This window comes from Mastacembelus armatus, chromosome 23 (genome assembly GCF_900324485.2).
Source record: "Mastacembelus armatus chromosome 23, fMasArm1.2, whole genome shotgun sequence".
NCBI classification, from domain to species: Eukaryota; Metazoa; Chordata; class Actinopteri; order Synbranchiformes; family Mastacembelidae; genus Mastacembelus; species Mastacembelus armatus.
This window is the reverse complement of record NC_046655.1, coordinates 2872035-2884380: the sequence shown is the minus strand read 5'-3', so window position 1 is coordinate 2884380 and position 12346 is coordinate 2872035. Positions and strand designations below refer to the sequence as shown.

At 40.8% G+C, this 12346-nt stretch overlaps 1 protein-coding gene across 1 annotated transcript; it reads right to left on the bottom strand.

Moving 5' to 3' along the window:
* Positions 1-342: 342 nt before the first annotated feature.
* On the bottom strand, positions 343-3231 carry tmbim4 (transmembrane BAX inhibitor motif containing 4). Its single transcript, XM_026326313.1, has 7 exons — positions 3037-3231; positions 2564-2672; positions 2269-2374; positions 2155-2188; positions 1948-2065; positions 1775-1820; positions 343-1596 (listed from the first exon to the last, which is right to left on the bottom strand). The coding sequence occupies exons 1-7, from the start codon at positions 3125-3127 to the stop codon at positions 1390-1392; spliced, it is 711 nt and encodes a 236-aa protein (XP_026182098.1). The 5' UTR covers positions 3128-3231; the 3' UTR covers positions 343-1389.
* Positions 3232-12346: the final 9115 nt, after the last annotated feature.

Below are 12346 nucleotides of genomic sequence, written 5' to 3'. Positions count from 1 at the left end.
ATTCTATCTTTTCAGTTATTCATTACTGAATTTAAGAAATGACATGGAGTCTGTTTATCCTGCTCCAGGAGTTATTCAAAAGTATTTCTACAAATGTCTTCTGTGCCTTTTTTTTTTTACATTTTACATACTTGTTTATTTATTAATCTCTAATAACTACATAATACTTTATATTAATGGCTTTATTTGCCATTAGTGTTTATCCTGTCTCTTTTTTTCTTTGTATCACTTCACGTTTTGTCCTAGTTTTTCTGTTTCAGCTTGTATGTACAGCTAAAATATACAAATATACAACATACAAATGCAAAAGGGGAAAAACTCATGAATACAAAAAAATCTTTCTGATACATTTTCTATACAATTATGGATAATATAATGGCCCTTTATTTCCACAGCCCCATAAAGAGCAATTATTTACAGCAGTCAATGAGCAAAAGAAAAAAAACCCCAGCAATTCATCAGGAAGAATAATTAAAATAAACATGTGACAAAATGACAGTACAGTTTTATCATTTAAACACTGCATATAGTCTTCATTAAATTATCTCATTTAGAAATAAGTTGCACATATTCCCTCCTAACATTTACCCAAATGCCAGTTTGAGACTACTCGAAGAGAATCATACAGTATTTCTCAAATGCCTTCACATTAAATTCTCCACTAAATTCACTACTTCAAATAGTTTTAGCATCTGATCCCAAACCCTTCATTTACATTTATACTGTAAAAATTACAACAATCAGAAATATTCATAAACCCAGGCATACACTTACATTTTATTAAAATAAACAATATGTGTATTTATTTTGCTATTGCACAACATTAACAGGTGTGGAACATGAAAGTGGGCAATAGTAGCTGTAGTAGTACTAAGAGTAGTGTAATGAAATTACAATTTAATAATTACAATTAAATTACAACGTTTTACAACATTCAGCAATAACTTCAGTTTGAGAATAAATCAGTGGAATTATAAATTGGACAGCCCACTGCTCAGATGTACTGAAAATATGCTGTGGGAGAGAGAAACTGTCTTGCACCAAAACAAGATGAGCAACAATAGGCCAATAGGAGATCGTGGTGGGTTTCATAGCCAATCATAACAGCACTGACGCAGACTTGCTTAAATGAATACAAAGCATAATCAGCTACAACAGTAGTTGAATGAAAAAAACAGGCATGTAATGCAGCTGCCTGGAAAGACAATTCATCAATCACAGACGGGATTTTTTTTATATATTAAGATTTCTCTCTAAATTCTCACTTTTGATGGAAGTAAGGATAGTAATACTCAAATGAACATAGGGTAATCACAGCACCAGCAAATCAGTTGGTTTCCAGTAAAGCAGTAAGGACTGATGACAAGCTGTTAGAACTACGTAAAGTTTTTAGTGCTTCTTCATAGAGTCGAGGATACGCAGGATGTGCAGGAAGAGGTTGACGATGTCCAGGTAGAGGTTGATGGAGGCCAAGATGTGCTCCTCAGGGGAGAGCTGCTTCATCAGCAGGTGCGTGTCGTAGATGATGAAACCGCAAAACACCAGAGCTCCAAATCCTGCCATGATGAGCTCTGTGCTGTCAGTGCTAAAGAACAACTGTAGAGGGAGCAGAGGCAACATGAAGGGTGGTGCTTTCTTCAGCAATAACAACTGAACATTATCACCTCCACAAAGGAGGGTTTATGGCAGTGCTGTTGGATTCAATTGACTTAGTTTTGCTAATGTGTACCTAATAAAGTCAGGTTTAATGCTACTGACAGACAGTTGGACTCACCCTCATTAAACTTGCAATGATGAGGATCCACAGGCAGGCAAACAGTCTATAAGGACAGAACAGAGCAGATACTGTAAGTCTGGTTTCCTAGGGGGGGGGGGTACGGCAGTGTTGCACATTGCAGATACATCACAGCTGAGCCACCATCATCGAAGCAGATGCAAGTGACTCACCCTGCTCCCATTTTGCTGAAGTCTCTCTTGGACTGGAAGGTGTACGCTGTCAGCCCAGCAAACACAGCACAGGTCAGGAACAAGGCTTGCAGTACAGTGGAATATTCATAGAAGGTCACTGTGGAGGGAAGAAGTGCGCAGTGAGGTCTTTCTGCTCAAACAGGCTCAAAGGATGGAAAGTAACAGACTCCTTCAAAAATGACTTACAAGCTGTGGCCACAGAAACTGCCTCCAGCAAAGTCTGCAAGTAACATACAATTAGTTCACCAGCCCAAAACAAAATAAATAACTACTTAACAGACTGGGGAAAAAAAGACTTACAAATACAAGCAGCAGGTAGAGGTTGACTGGATGTTGGTGCCTGTACATAGCCAAGGCCAGCAGGAGAACCAGAGAGCCAAGAGCTGAAATCAAAACCACGGCAGGGCTGAGGAGGAACCCATACCACTGTTAGACATCATGGCCAACACAAACTTCATAATAAACAATCAACTCTTCCAAAAATCCATTTGTAAGTAAGAAGAGATGCTTGTCTATTCAAGGTATTATGTTTTAACTAACAGCTTCTGAATGATCATTTTACATTTATTCATTCTCATATTGTTGGACTCCTCACCTGGCATGGACAAAATCCTTGATAGTGTGAGAGAACATGAAGAGGGCAGAGGTGGCTGTGGTCAGAATGATCTGTAAGCTCAGGAGGGTGTAGACCTTCCTGAGGAAGTCTGATCAACCAGGACAACAGGGAGGACAGAACATCACATGTGTGCACACTTCAGAACCAGCGTGTTAGAGCAGAACATCAGCTCGTGTTCTCACAGCTGGTTAACACAGTCTGATCACGTGACTACGGTGATAAGCGTACACCTGTATGTGGCAATTTTACTCTTACAGGTGGCGTTCAAGCTACCGACGTCATGTAACGCGGATAAACAAAGCAGCCTAGGTTAGGTTTACACGTATCAAACGCCACTGACACAGTAGCGTTAGCTGTTATTTCCACAGATGTTACCCAACATTAGCATGAACTAGCATTAGCTGACGTGGCAAAGTGCTGTCGACGAGTCGGGCGTTAGTTACTTTACCTACCCATGCGGATCTGGATACTGGCTGTAGCAACATTTGTGCCATAGTTGAAGTCGTCTTCAATAGAAGACCTGGGGTATTTCTCAGTACTCATCGTGTTACTGTAGCTGTCTTGCAGTGGCTTCACGAAGACACGGAAGGACCGCAGTTCACAAAACTACGCCACTGTGCTGTAGCGCTGCGTTCATGAACATCGGGAATATGTCGGAAACGTCGCGCTCAGCGCTCACAGCAATTAAGTAAAGAATCAAGGCTGACGAGCCAGAGCAGTGCCAAAGCAAAATAGGAACAGAAAAAAAACAGGCATTTAAAAAAAGTACTAAAACAGAAAATAAATAGCTACAATCATATCAAATTTTATTGATGTGCACTTTTTTCAATGTGTATCCATGTGTTTTCAATGCCAAAGATTTTTTTTCGGTTTCAGCGTGGACGGGAGGGCTCTGAGGGGCTAAGAAGAGCCTGATCACTGTGGTGACTTCTTTTGCTTCAGTTCAGAGCCCAGTGTGAACTTCAGCTGCTGCGCAAGGTCTCAGTGTGTTAACACGTAGTGTGGCAGCCTCAACACCAGAGGGCTCAGGGTTTGTACTCGGTCCTGCTGCTCATGTAGCTGCTGCTAAACCAGTGTGAAAACCAATGTAACGTCATTAAGCTGGTTAAAAGATAACGTTAACTTCCTACCACGCCAATTCTGTGTGGATAAAACAGGATAGAGACAAACTTGTTGTTTGGGAGCTCCAGCTGAATTCATGCTGGTCTTCAGTCATGCTAGACAGTGAGACTCTCACTGTCATGTAAATGAACCACACTACTGTCTGCAAATACATTTTAGATATCCACAATAACATTCTTACTAGTAGAAACTGTGTTGATGGCATTTCAGCATTGTAATTAGAGTGGATGGTAAGGCATAAACCATGCTGTTTGTCCCTTAATAACAAATTCTATGCAGAACATGTAGTAACCATGTCCTTAGGCCCAGCCCTCACAGGCCTCTCCTCCATGCCAAAACACTAACAGTGAAGTGAAACTGAAAAAAACCTTTGGTATTAAAAAAACCTTTTTGTTGACGGAATGACTTTGTCAGTGTTAGATTTGACTAAGAATTAAATGACAGATGTCTGACAATGAAATGTTAAAACGGTTGTATCTTTAAGAAATTTTTATATCTTAAAATACAATTTCAACTAGTAAGAATGTTAGTGTGGATATCTTTAATTAGCATTCTGATTGGTGAGAATACAGTTTTCACTAGGAGAAATGCTATTATGGAGATCTACAAATACTTTTACATACCTTGAGAGCATCCTCTTGAATAGTGAGGCTTTTATTAAAACCTTAGCAGTTGTCAGCAGTGAAATTTCAGTCCGAGTTGAACAAATAAAATAATAATGAGTAAAATAATGAATGAAAAAATGAAATTAATTAAGTCATTGTGGTCTGGTGAATGTAGACTATGTGACAAATGTTGTAATTACACATAAAAAAAACTTCTTTAGTTAAAAAACTAATATGTAACATGAGCACATGTGTTTGCGTTTGATGGGAAATGAATGTGAAATGTCTAATTCTGGGAAGTACCTGGCAATGTGTATATGACATTATGTTTTATTTCATTTCTTGGTTTTAGCATATTTCAGGTACACTCATGAGTATTTTGTTACTATGGTCTAGATCAGGGGTATTCAACTAAAATTTAAAGAGGTCCAGTTAGAGAAAATTTCTTGAAGCAGAAGTCCGGAAGATCATGTCTAACTAGTTAGTGTGATATATATTTAAGTAGCCTAGTAGTTTTATCAACATCTGCATGTAATCAATACCTGACTGTCAAATCAAATGAATTCAGTACAATTCAAAAACTTTCTGACCATATTTATTGTCATGTAACACACAACTGAACATATCTGTATGGCTGTAGATATGTATAATGTTCTCTCATTAACTAAGTTCTCTCTCTTTCTCCGTCTCACTTTACAGTTTCTCTCCCTTTGTTTTCTACATGTATCGCTCTCTTTCTTTTTCTTTGTACTGTCTTTTCATGCAGTGTTGCCAACTCGTCAGTAAGGAAAGTAGCTATTGGCTGTCCTAAAAGTTGCTAGAAGTCGCTGAATGACGTCATCGCGTAATTTGCATAATGTCCATGGCACATGCTGTAATTGTGATGGACGCTTTTGCCAACTTCAGAAATGGAAAGTAAGAAACAATTGTGATTCTTTATAAGAAATAAGGGACAGAATAAGGGACACTCAAAATATTTGTACTGTGCCATATAATGTAGCATGACGGCCTGCAGTTAATAAGTTCTCAGAACTAAATACATTTGCCTTGCTGTAAATGACTGAGGCTGTTTGAGTCAAATGCAGTTATTTATTTTAGACAAAGAACATTTAACCTTTTTTATTTTATTTTATTTTTTTATTATGCCATGCATCAGTACAGGTCACACACATACATGATCGCACGCGCGATTCATTTGCGGTCGGGACGCGGAGGCGTGAACACTTCCTGCTGTGACTGCAGCTGGGAGGGAGGGACTGTTGCGAGAGGACTGGGCCGCCTGTGGAGGCTTTGGGACGGGGGAGAGGCTCGCGGCTGCAGCTGATTAGCCGTCTTACTGCGGCAAATTGAGAAGTGTAAGAACGGTGCAGTACAGACACATCAGAGTCTACAAATGTCTCCAGTAACACCAGAAAAAGTCGCCAGATTTGTCGCTAGTCGCTTAAAAAAAAAAGTGTCGCTAGAGGGGTCTGAATACTCGCTAAATATAGCGACAAAGTCGCTAAGTTGGCAACACTGTTTTCATGTGTAACTTGCCTCTAGCGCTGTTTACACTGTAGAGTCGTATTGTTTACCGCCTGGGATGCACAGACTTGATTGGCTGAGTGGTATCACGTGGAATGGCTCAACTCGCATGCAATTGGTCTGTGCGTTTCCACTACTGTAAAGTCTAAAAAAGCTGCGCCAGTGGAAATAGAAGCGCCCCGTTAGGTTTTAAATCACAATCCTCTGTTTTGGCTGTAGGTCCGGGTCTGTATGGGGCGGCTTCTGGGTCCGCACCCGGACCGCGGTCCGGCTGTTAGTGACCTATGGTCTAGATAATGTAGCCTACCTGAGTAATAACAAGGCATCAGCTGTGCACTGCAGAATGTTGTGGTTGCTAACGAGGATCTAGAGGTACAGCTCATAAATATACCAGCACAGCTATCTGTTTCTTGTATAGTTATTCTTTGCTAAATGAATTAATTGAAAATGTTTCTTCAGTTGAAAATAAGAAAAAACAAGGAATTAGAGAGAGGCAAATACTTTTTCCATGTTATTTTCAGTATTTTATTCTTTTACATGGATTACCTACCACCGATTTCATGCCCTCTGGACTGAGGACAGCCTCATGCAGCTAACTCCCAGGAAAATGGATGACTCAATTTACAGGGCAATACTTAGTCACCATCACTTAAACATTACAGGAAAATGAAAATGAGATAAATGAGAAATTTATAATTCAGGGCATGTTTTTTCACTATTAATCCTTCAGTACCCATACACAATTTTTTAATACAAGCACTTTGATGCCAATGTTTCCTTTTTCAGTTCCATGTAATTTTTCGCTCCACCTCATTCAGCATTTTGTGACTTGATCAGCCTCTAGTGGTCATCTGTGGGAACTGCATCAACATCTATTGGTTATTGCTAGAATAAATTACACTCTTTGTTAACAATACATACATATAAACAAGATGGAATAGTGCTGAGATCAAGTTGCTATACATAAATGGTTGATACAAAACATCCACAAGTGTCCTTTAGACTCTGGAGCAATCTGTTCATGCTTAAATCAGTAGTTACATCCTTCTGCTTGTAAAGACTTACAGATGTACTGATCCACAGTTTTATAACCGATTTCAAATGGTGCTAGAAGGTTGTACTGGGCTCTAAGCACCAGAAGAAATCAGTTATCTCTTAGTGGAGAAAGGAGAGTAGGAGGAGGGAGAAGAAATGGCTGTACTGTGCTTGTTCTCCAGAGGCTCACTCACTGCCGGAGCTGTCCTCCTGTCCCCAAGAACACTGATTTCAAATGGTGCTAGACAACGGGAACACACATCTAAACCACCATGTGAAACCAGCTTCTGGGGGAAGACGTTTTTGGTGTCAGACCACAGCTGCAGCGGTGAGATACATTCAGCCATTACATCTTATTTTATGTTTACCATTCATTTGACAAACAGCTACCTGCATGAAAACTGCAGGGGATGCAAAGGGGATTATCTTTGTTAAGATGAAACACAAATGAATCCTCACTTGGAAAATATATATCACCTGATGGTTCTTTGTCTCATGATTTCATCTCTGTGAACAATTGTAAAGAACCCAGTATCACTTCAGTAATAACTGCCTATGTTATGACAAGTGCATACAATTATCACAGCATAGATTCCTTTTTGTAATATGAAGTCAAACTAAGTGACCTAAACCAAACCTGGCACAGCCAGTACACTGAAAAAACCTTGACTGGTTTGACCCCTGGTCCTCCTACCAAGTCAATCCATGCAAGCTGAGGTTTCTATGGTCAAAAATGAATTTTAAGTGTTATTATAACAGTAAACAAAATAACATTACCATTCCTATTATTAATGCCCCTTCTACTAACACTAGTTCAGTCATACTCTGTCCAACTGACACCCATCTTGCAGTACATCCATGTGTGAATCTATCATTGGATGAGCTGTCCTGTCAGAGTAGGAGAAAAATGACTTATTTAGACAAAGTCAGTGTTAAACACGAATGTCGTTGTCATGGTAGCTGGCATTTTAAAATGTGTCTCCAGCAATAAAATCAGAACAGATATCACATGAACCAGGACTGGCAGCACGTGACAGTGGAGCCCCATGCTGTCAGCTGCATACATAAAGCTGTTATTTCAGACATAGAGAAACAGTACAATGGCAATACTTACTGTTCACAGCCTCATGCTTGCTGCCATTAAGCTGCAGGGCAGAAGAATAACATGACAGCAGAGTGGAAAGCCCCACTTAATGCATCTATGTGTGTGCATGCATTATTATGTACAACACTGTGCTCCAATAGCTTATTTAACATTCCCACGAGCTAAAGCTATGTGACATTTTATATAAGTTGGCTGTACCTGTCCTGCAGGTTTGGATCTGAAAACACGTGAGCATGTGACAGTGACAGTGTTCATTTGACTCAACACTCCAATATTCACATACAATATGTATGTGAAATAACCCCTAAAAACTCTGACAATCCTATTTCTCAACAAAAACCTTAGTAAAGCAGTGACATAGCTTCACTTGTGTGATGAATGTTCAGCAAGTCAAGTCAAGAGAAAAAGCAGCTAAAGGAAGAATTCAGATTCTGTACTATCAAACCCCATCTGTATGCAGATCTGGCTTTATACTGAGATGCTCTTTAATTCCTATCCCAGAATTGCTTCTTGCTGTCATACGTGGTTTAACATGCTGTTTGTAACCTGTAATTGTCACTTGCAGACACAGGAGGGCGACATCACTCTAGACACTATCCGACGCAAGTGTTACTGTGGTGATATGATTATCAGTTTACACACGAAGAGATCACATCTCTACTGGCCTTAGTTTAGGGAGCTCAAAGGTCAGGGTCAACTGTGCAGCAGCAGTTTTGCCAGAGGCACAGTGTGGCACAGGACTAAAGACAGATGAGTGGATATGAAGTTCAGACAAATAATGGGAATATCTCACCTCACTATATAATGCAATCCAACGTGGCCACCCCTTATTTTGGAAGCACCAACCCCCTGTTCACAGTTTGTCCACAGGTTTGTATAAAGAAGTGAGCTAGGGGCCTTTTTTGTGTTTCTCATGAGAGAAAGGCTTCTTTGTGGAGGTCAGTCTAGTGTGTTGTCCGCTCTCGTTTCAGCTTCCTGTTCTATTCTCTCCCAGGAAGTGGTCTATCTATAGTTATGAGGACACTCATTGATATAATGCATTCCCTAGCCCCTTACACACACACACACACATATTGCTGGTATGAATGGCATGTCCTGGCTCTCAGGCTCTCAGTGATGGTGATGTCATCGTCCCTGCCACCCCATCCGTCTGCCTGTCCATCCGTGCTGCCTCTGTGCCTGGAAGGAGAGAGGTATAAATACATTAAATGATGACGACTACAGGTTTATATAAGATTTATTTTTGCAGAGTCATGGTGCAACACTCCACTGCACTGATAATTGGGTTTCTCTCATAACAGGTCTATTTTTTGAGTTGGATATTTGTCTTTTCTGTATCACAGTGGTATCCCAAAAACTTTAAGGTTAATTACCGGGGGGGGGGGTTAAGGGTTAAGTGAAAAAAATGAACAGGTGTACTGAGACTACACATCACAATTTCATAACATGCTGTCCCAGGGAAATTCACCGCAGGAGGTTTTTGTAGTTGATGATTGGATTTGGAGCAAATTACAGAGACACTGGGACCTGTAATCATGTCATCATTTTGCCTTTGAGTTGTAGATATTTGTAGATAGTGAAAACAAAGAAGGTAGAGACAGAAAAATGAAACTGTGGCCTCTAATACCTTCAGGACCTATGATGAATGAATGTCACTGAAAATGTGTTTCTCAAAGGAGATCTGTGCTGTAGTGCAGTGGCATTAAACCTTTCAATTGTTTTTGTAAGAGAGATTAAGGACTATGAAAAACTATAAATCACCCTCTGTTCATGACTCGTCAGCAGGCAGCCCACCAGACATACGCAAACCTCTTACTGACCCTCCCTTCCTGTCAAGAACCCTCCCTCAGTGAGCCATCATATTGTTCATGTGTGTCTATTCCAGGAAAATTAGAGACTTGACAGTCACGAGGAAGTAAAGATGCCTAATAGACTCAAAAGTGTGTGTGTGTGTTTCTCACAGAACAGTCAGCTGTCACTACTGATTAAACCAATAATACCATACAATGTCGTCAAGGATGAGTTTTTTCTTTCCATTCCTGTGACTGGAGAGTGAAAGTTGGCACAAACCCAACCATTCATCATTGAGAAACCAGCCACAACAGGAGGAGAATGTGCGCTTGCTCAAGTTTACACGTGTGTGTGTGTGTGTGTGTGTGTGTGAAGTGCAAAAACTCAGATTGTTCTGTGAATCAATGAGCTCTTTCATTACATGATACTGCCCCCCCTCCAAGAATGATGCATGCCTCCAATGGGCCAATCAGTGACAATAGCTACAGTATACAGTAGCCGGTGATACTGATACAGTATCTGCATTCAGCCCAATATGTACCAGTGTTTGTAAGCAGCACCTTATAAAAAACACAGCCCCTTAATTATTTCAAGTAGACCAGTGTATGGGCATTAGGTTCCTGAAGCAGAGAGCTTCTGGCTTCTCTCATTGGTTACATTACCATAAATCAGTTCACACTAAAGCAGTGTGTACAGCTTTGGGTTCTGGTGTGTATGAAGATGTGTCAGTGGTGCGAACAGGCAGAATAAAAGCTCAGGGGGAAACGGCCATGAGCCCCAGTGTGCAGAGTTATGCTAATGAAAGTGCTACTGATGGCAGCAGGAGAGAGCGTCAATCTTAAATAAGGAGCGTGATGATGCAGAATGTCACAGAGGCAAGCACGCCTCACAATACCATGCACACGCACACACACACTACACTGATGTTACATCCGCCCAGTACACAGCTGACAGTAACACAGTAAAACAGATTTACTGTGTAGTTTACAGCTTAATGTGGGCTCTGTTTACTCTACTTTCATTGTATAAGCAGATTTTTCAAACTTATATTTCACGACGGAGTTTCAAACCTACTGTAGCTTATAATTATCTGCTGTAGAGTACACTCCAGACAACATGGACGTATTGTCTATTGTGATGACAGTGAGCTTGTTGGTTAAGCATTAATTCCTGAAAGAGTGCAGTTTCTTTCTTTGACAGCTGATTCACAAGAAGGAAAGCATATAACAAAAAAGGACTGATGTGACAGCATGAAATATGGATGAATCTGACTCTGACTAAATGAAATGAAGGCTTATTGTGCTGGACTTTCTCAGCATGTGGGAGCTGTTGTAAACAAAGTCCCACTGATAAACTTTACCCCCAGCATCCACCATGCATGGTTTATTCAAAGTCCAGCTTTGTTGCAGCTGTCTGCTGCCTTTCTAGGTGATGTGTCTGGGATGTTACATGCAGTGTTAAGGTCAGGAGATTTGTGCAGCGCCCTGACAGGCAAGTGGAACACCCGCAGCGACATCAGTGGTTCAGTTCCGGCCCTCGACCTGTGTTGCAAGCCTCCGCCTGCCCTTGTTTCCTGTCCACCACTCTGCAATCTACTGCTGAATACAGGCAAAATGTTGAAATAAATTTAGAAAAAAGGTAAGGAATTTTGTTAGTGGAGCTTCTCACCTGAAGCTCGTACATGCTTCTTGCTACAGCAGCATGTGCTACAGCAGCTTCTGTCTATGAAACGTGAAATTCACTCATCATATGGTTTTCACTTACCCCTGTGGTTTGCATAGACAATGTTATGTGACCAAATCACAAAGTAAAGTATGGGGTACTAAAGTCACAGAGATGGTAGAGAAAGCTTTGACTGCCTAGATATAACATCAGGAGGAAATCCAAATTCACTGAGGGATCAACACTGCTGGGCCCTGCTGCAAGTGGGACACAAGATGAATGTAAGACTGGCACAAATTCAAAGAGTCAGACTAAGCTCTGACATTATCCCGTGAGTAAACACTATAGCGCCCACAGGCCATCAATTTTCCACAGAAAATAAATCTCACAACGTTTGGTTAAGCCTCAAAACTTCCTGTGTTTCCACAACACAATCAGTGTGTTTCTCCTCACCCTCCTTTTCCATACTGGAAAAGAGAGGACAAAACAAAAACCTCTTCTGGAGACTTTCAAACATCTGGCTTTGTTTGGGCTCAGTTCCGGGAACATATTGCCACTGAGGCAGCCAGCCAGCAGGGCTGAGAGGCCTTCCTCCCTGGACACAGATAAACAATCTTAACAATTTGAAGCAGGGGTAAAAATAGCAGTGGATTGTCACTTGTTGATCTAAAGTTAGCTGTAAAACAGGCCCTGGTTGTTGTGGTTGGGGGGTTTGATATGCAGGTCCCATGTCAAATGGATCCATGGGGTGATGTGATACGGGGTCACCCTGGAGCAGGGGTGCGGTTGGATGTATATGTCAGAATACGAGATGATATCAGACAAGGCTGGTTTCAGAACTTTAAAGAATGAACAAGCTGGTGTGAGAGGGAATCAGGTCATGACCTAATCTGAACACATCACCCACTTACAGTAAAG

What these genes read in the sequence shown, in the direction of transcription:
- tmbim4 (XM_026326313.1), bottom strand. Translation starts at nt 3,127, where the DNA reads ATGAGTACTGAGAAATACCCCAGGTCTTCTATTGAAGACGACTTCAAC. An exon ending in CAGTATCCAGATCCGCATGG is followed by an intron (nt 2,673 to 3,036) that starts GTAGGTAAAGTA and finishes CTGGTTGATCAG; the next exon opens with ACTTCCTCAGGAAGGTCTAC. An exon ending in AAGGATTTTGTCCATGCCAG is followed by an intron (nt 2,375 to 2,563) that starts GTGAGGAGTCCA and finishes GTTCCTCCTCAG; the next exon opens with CCCTGCCGTGGTTTTGATTT.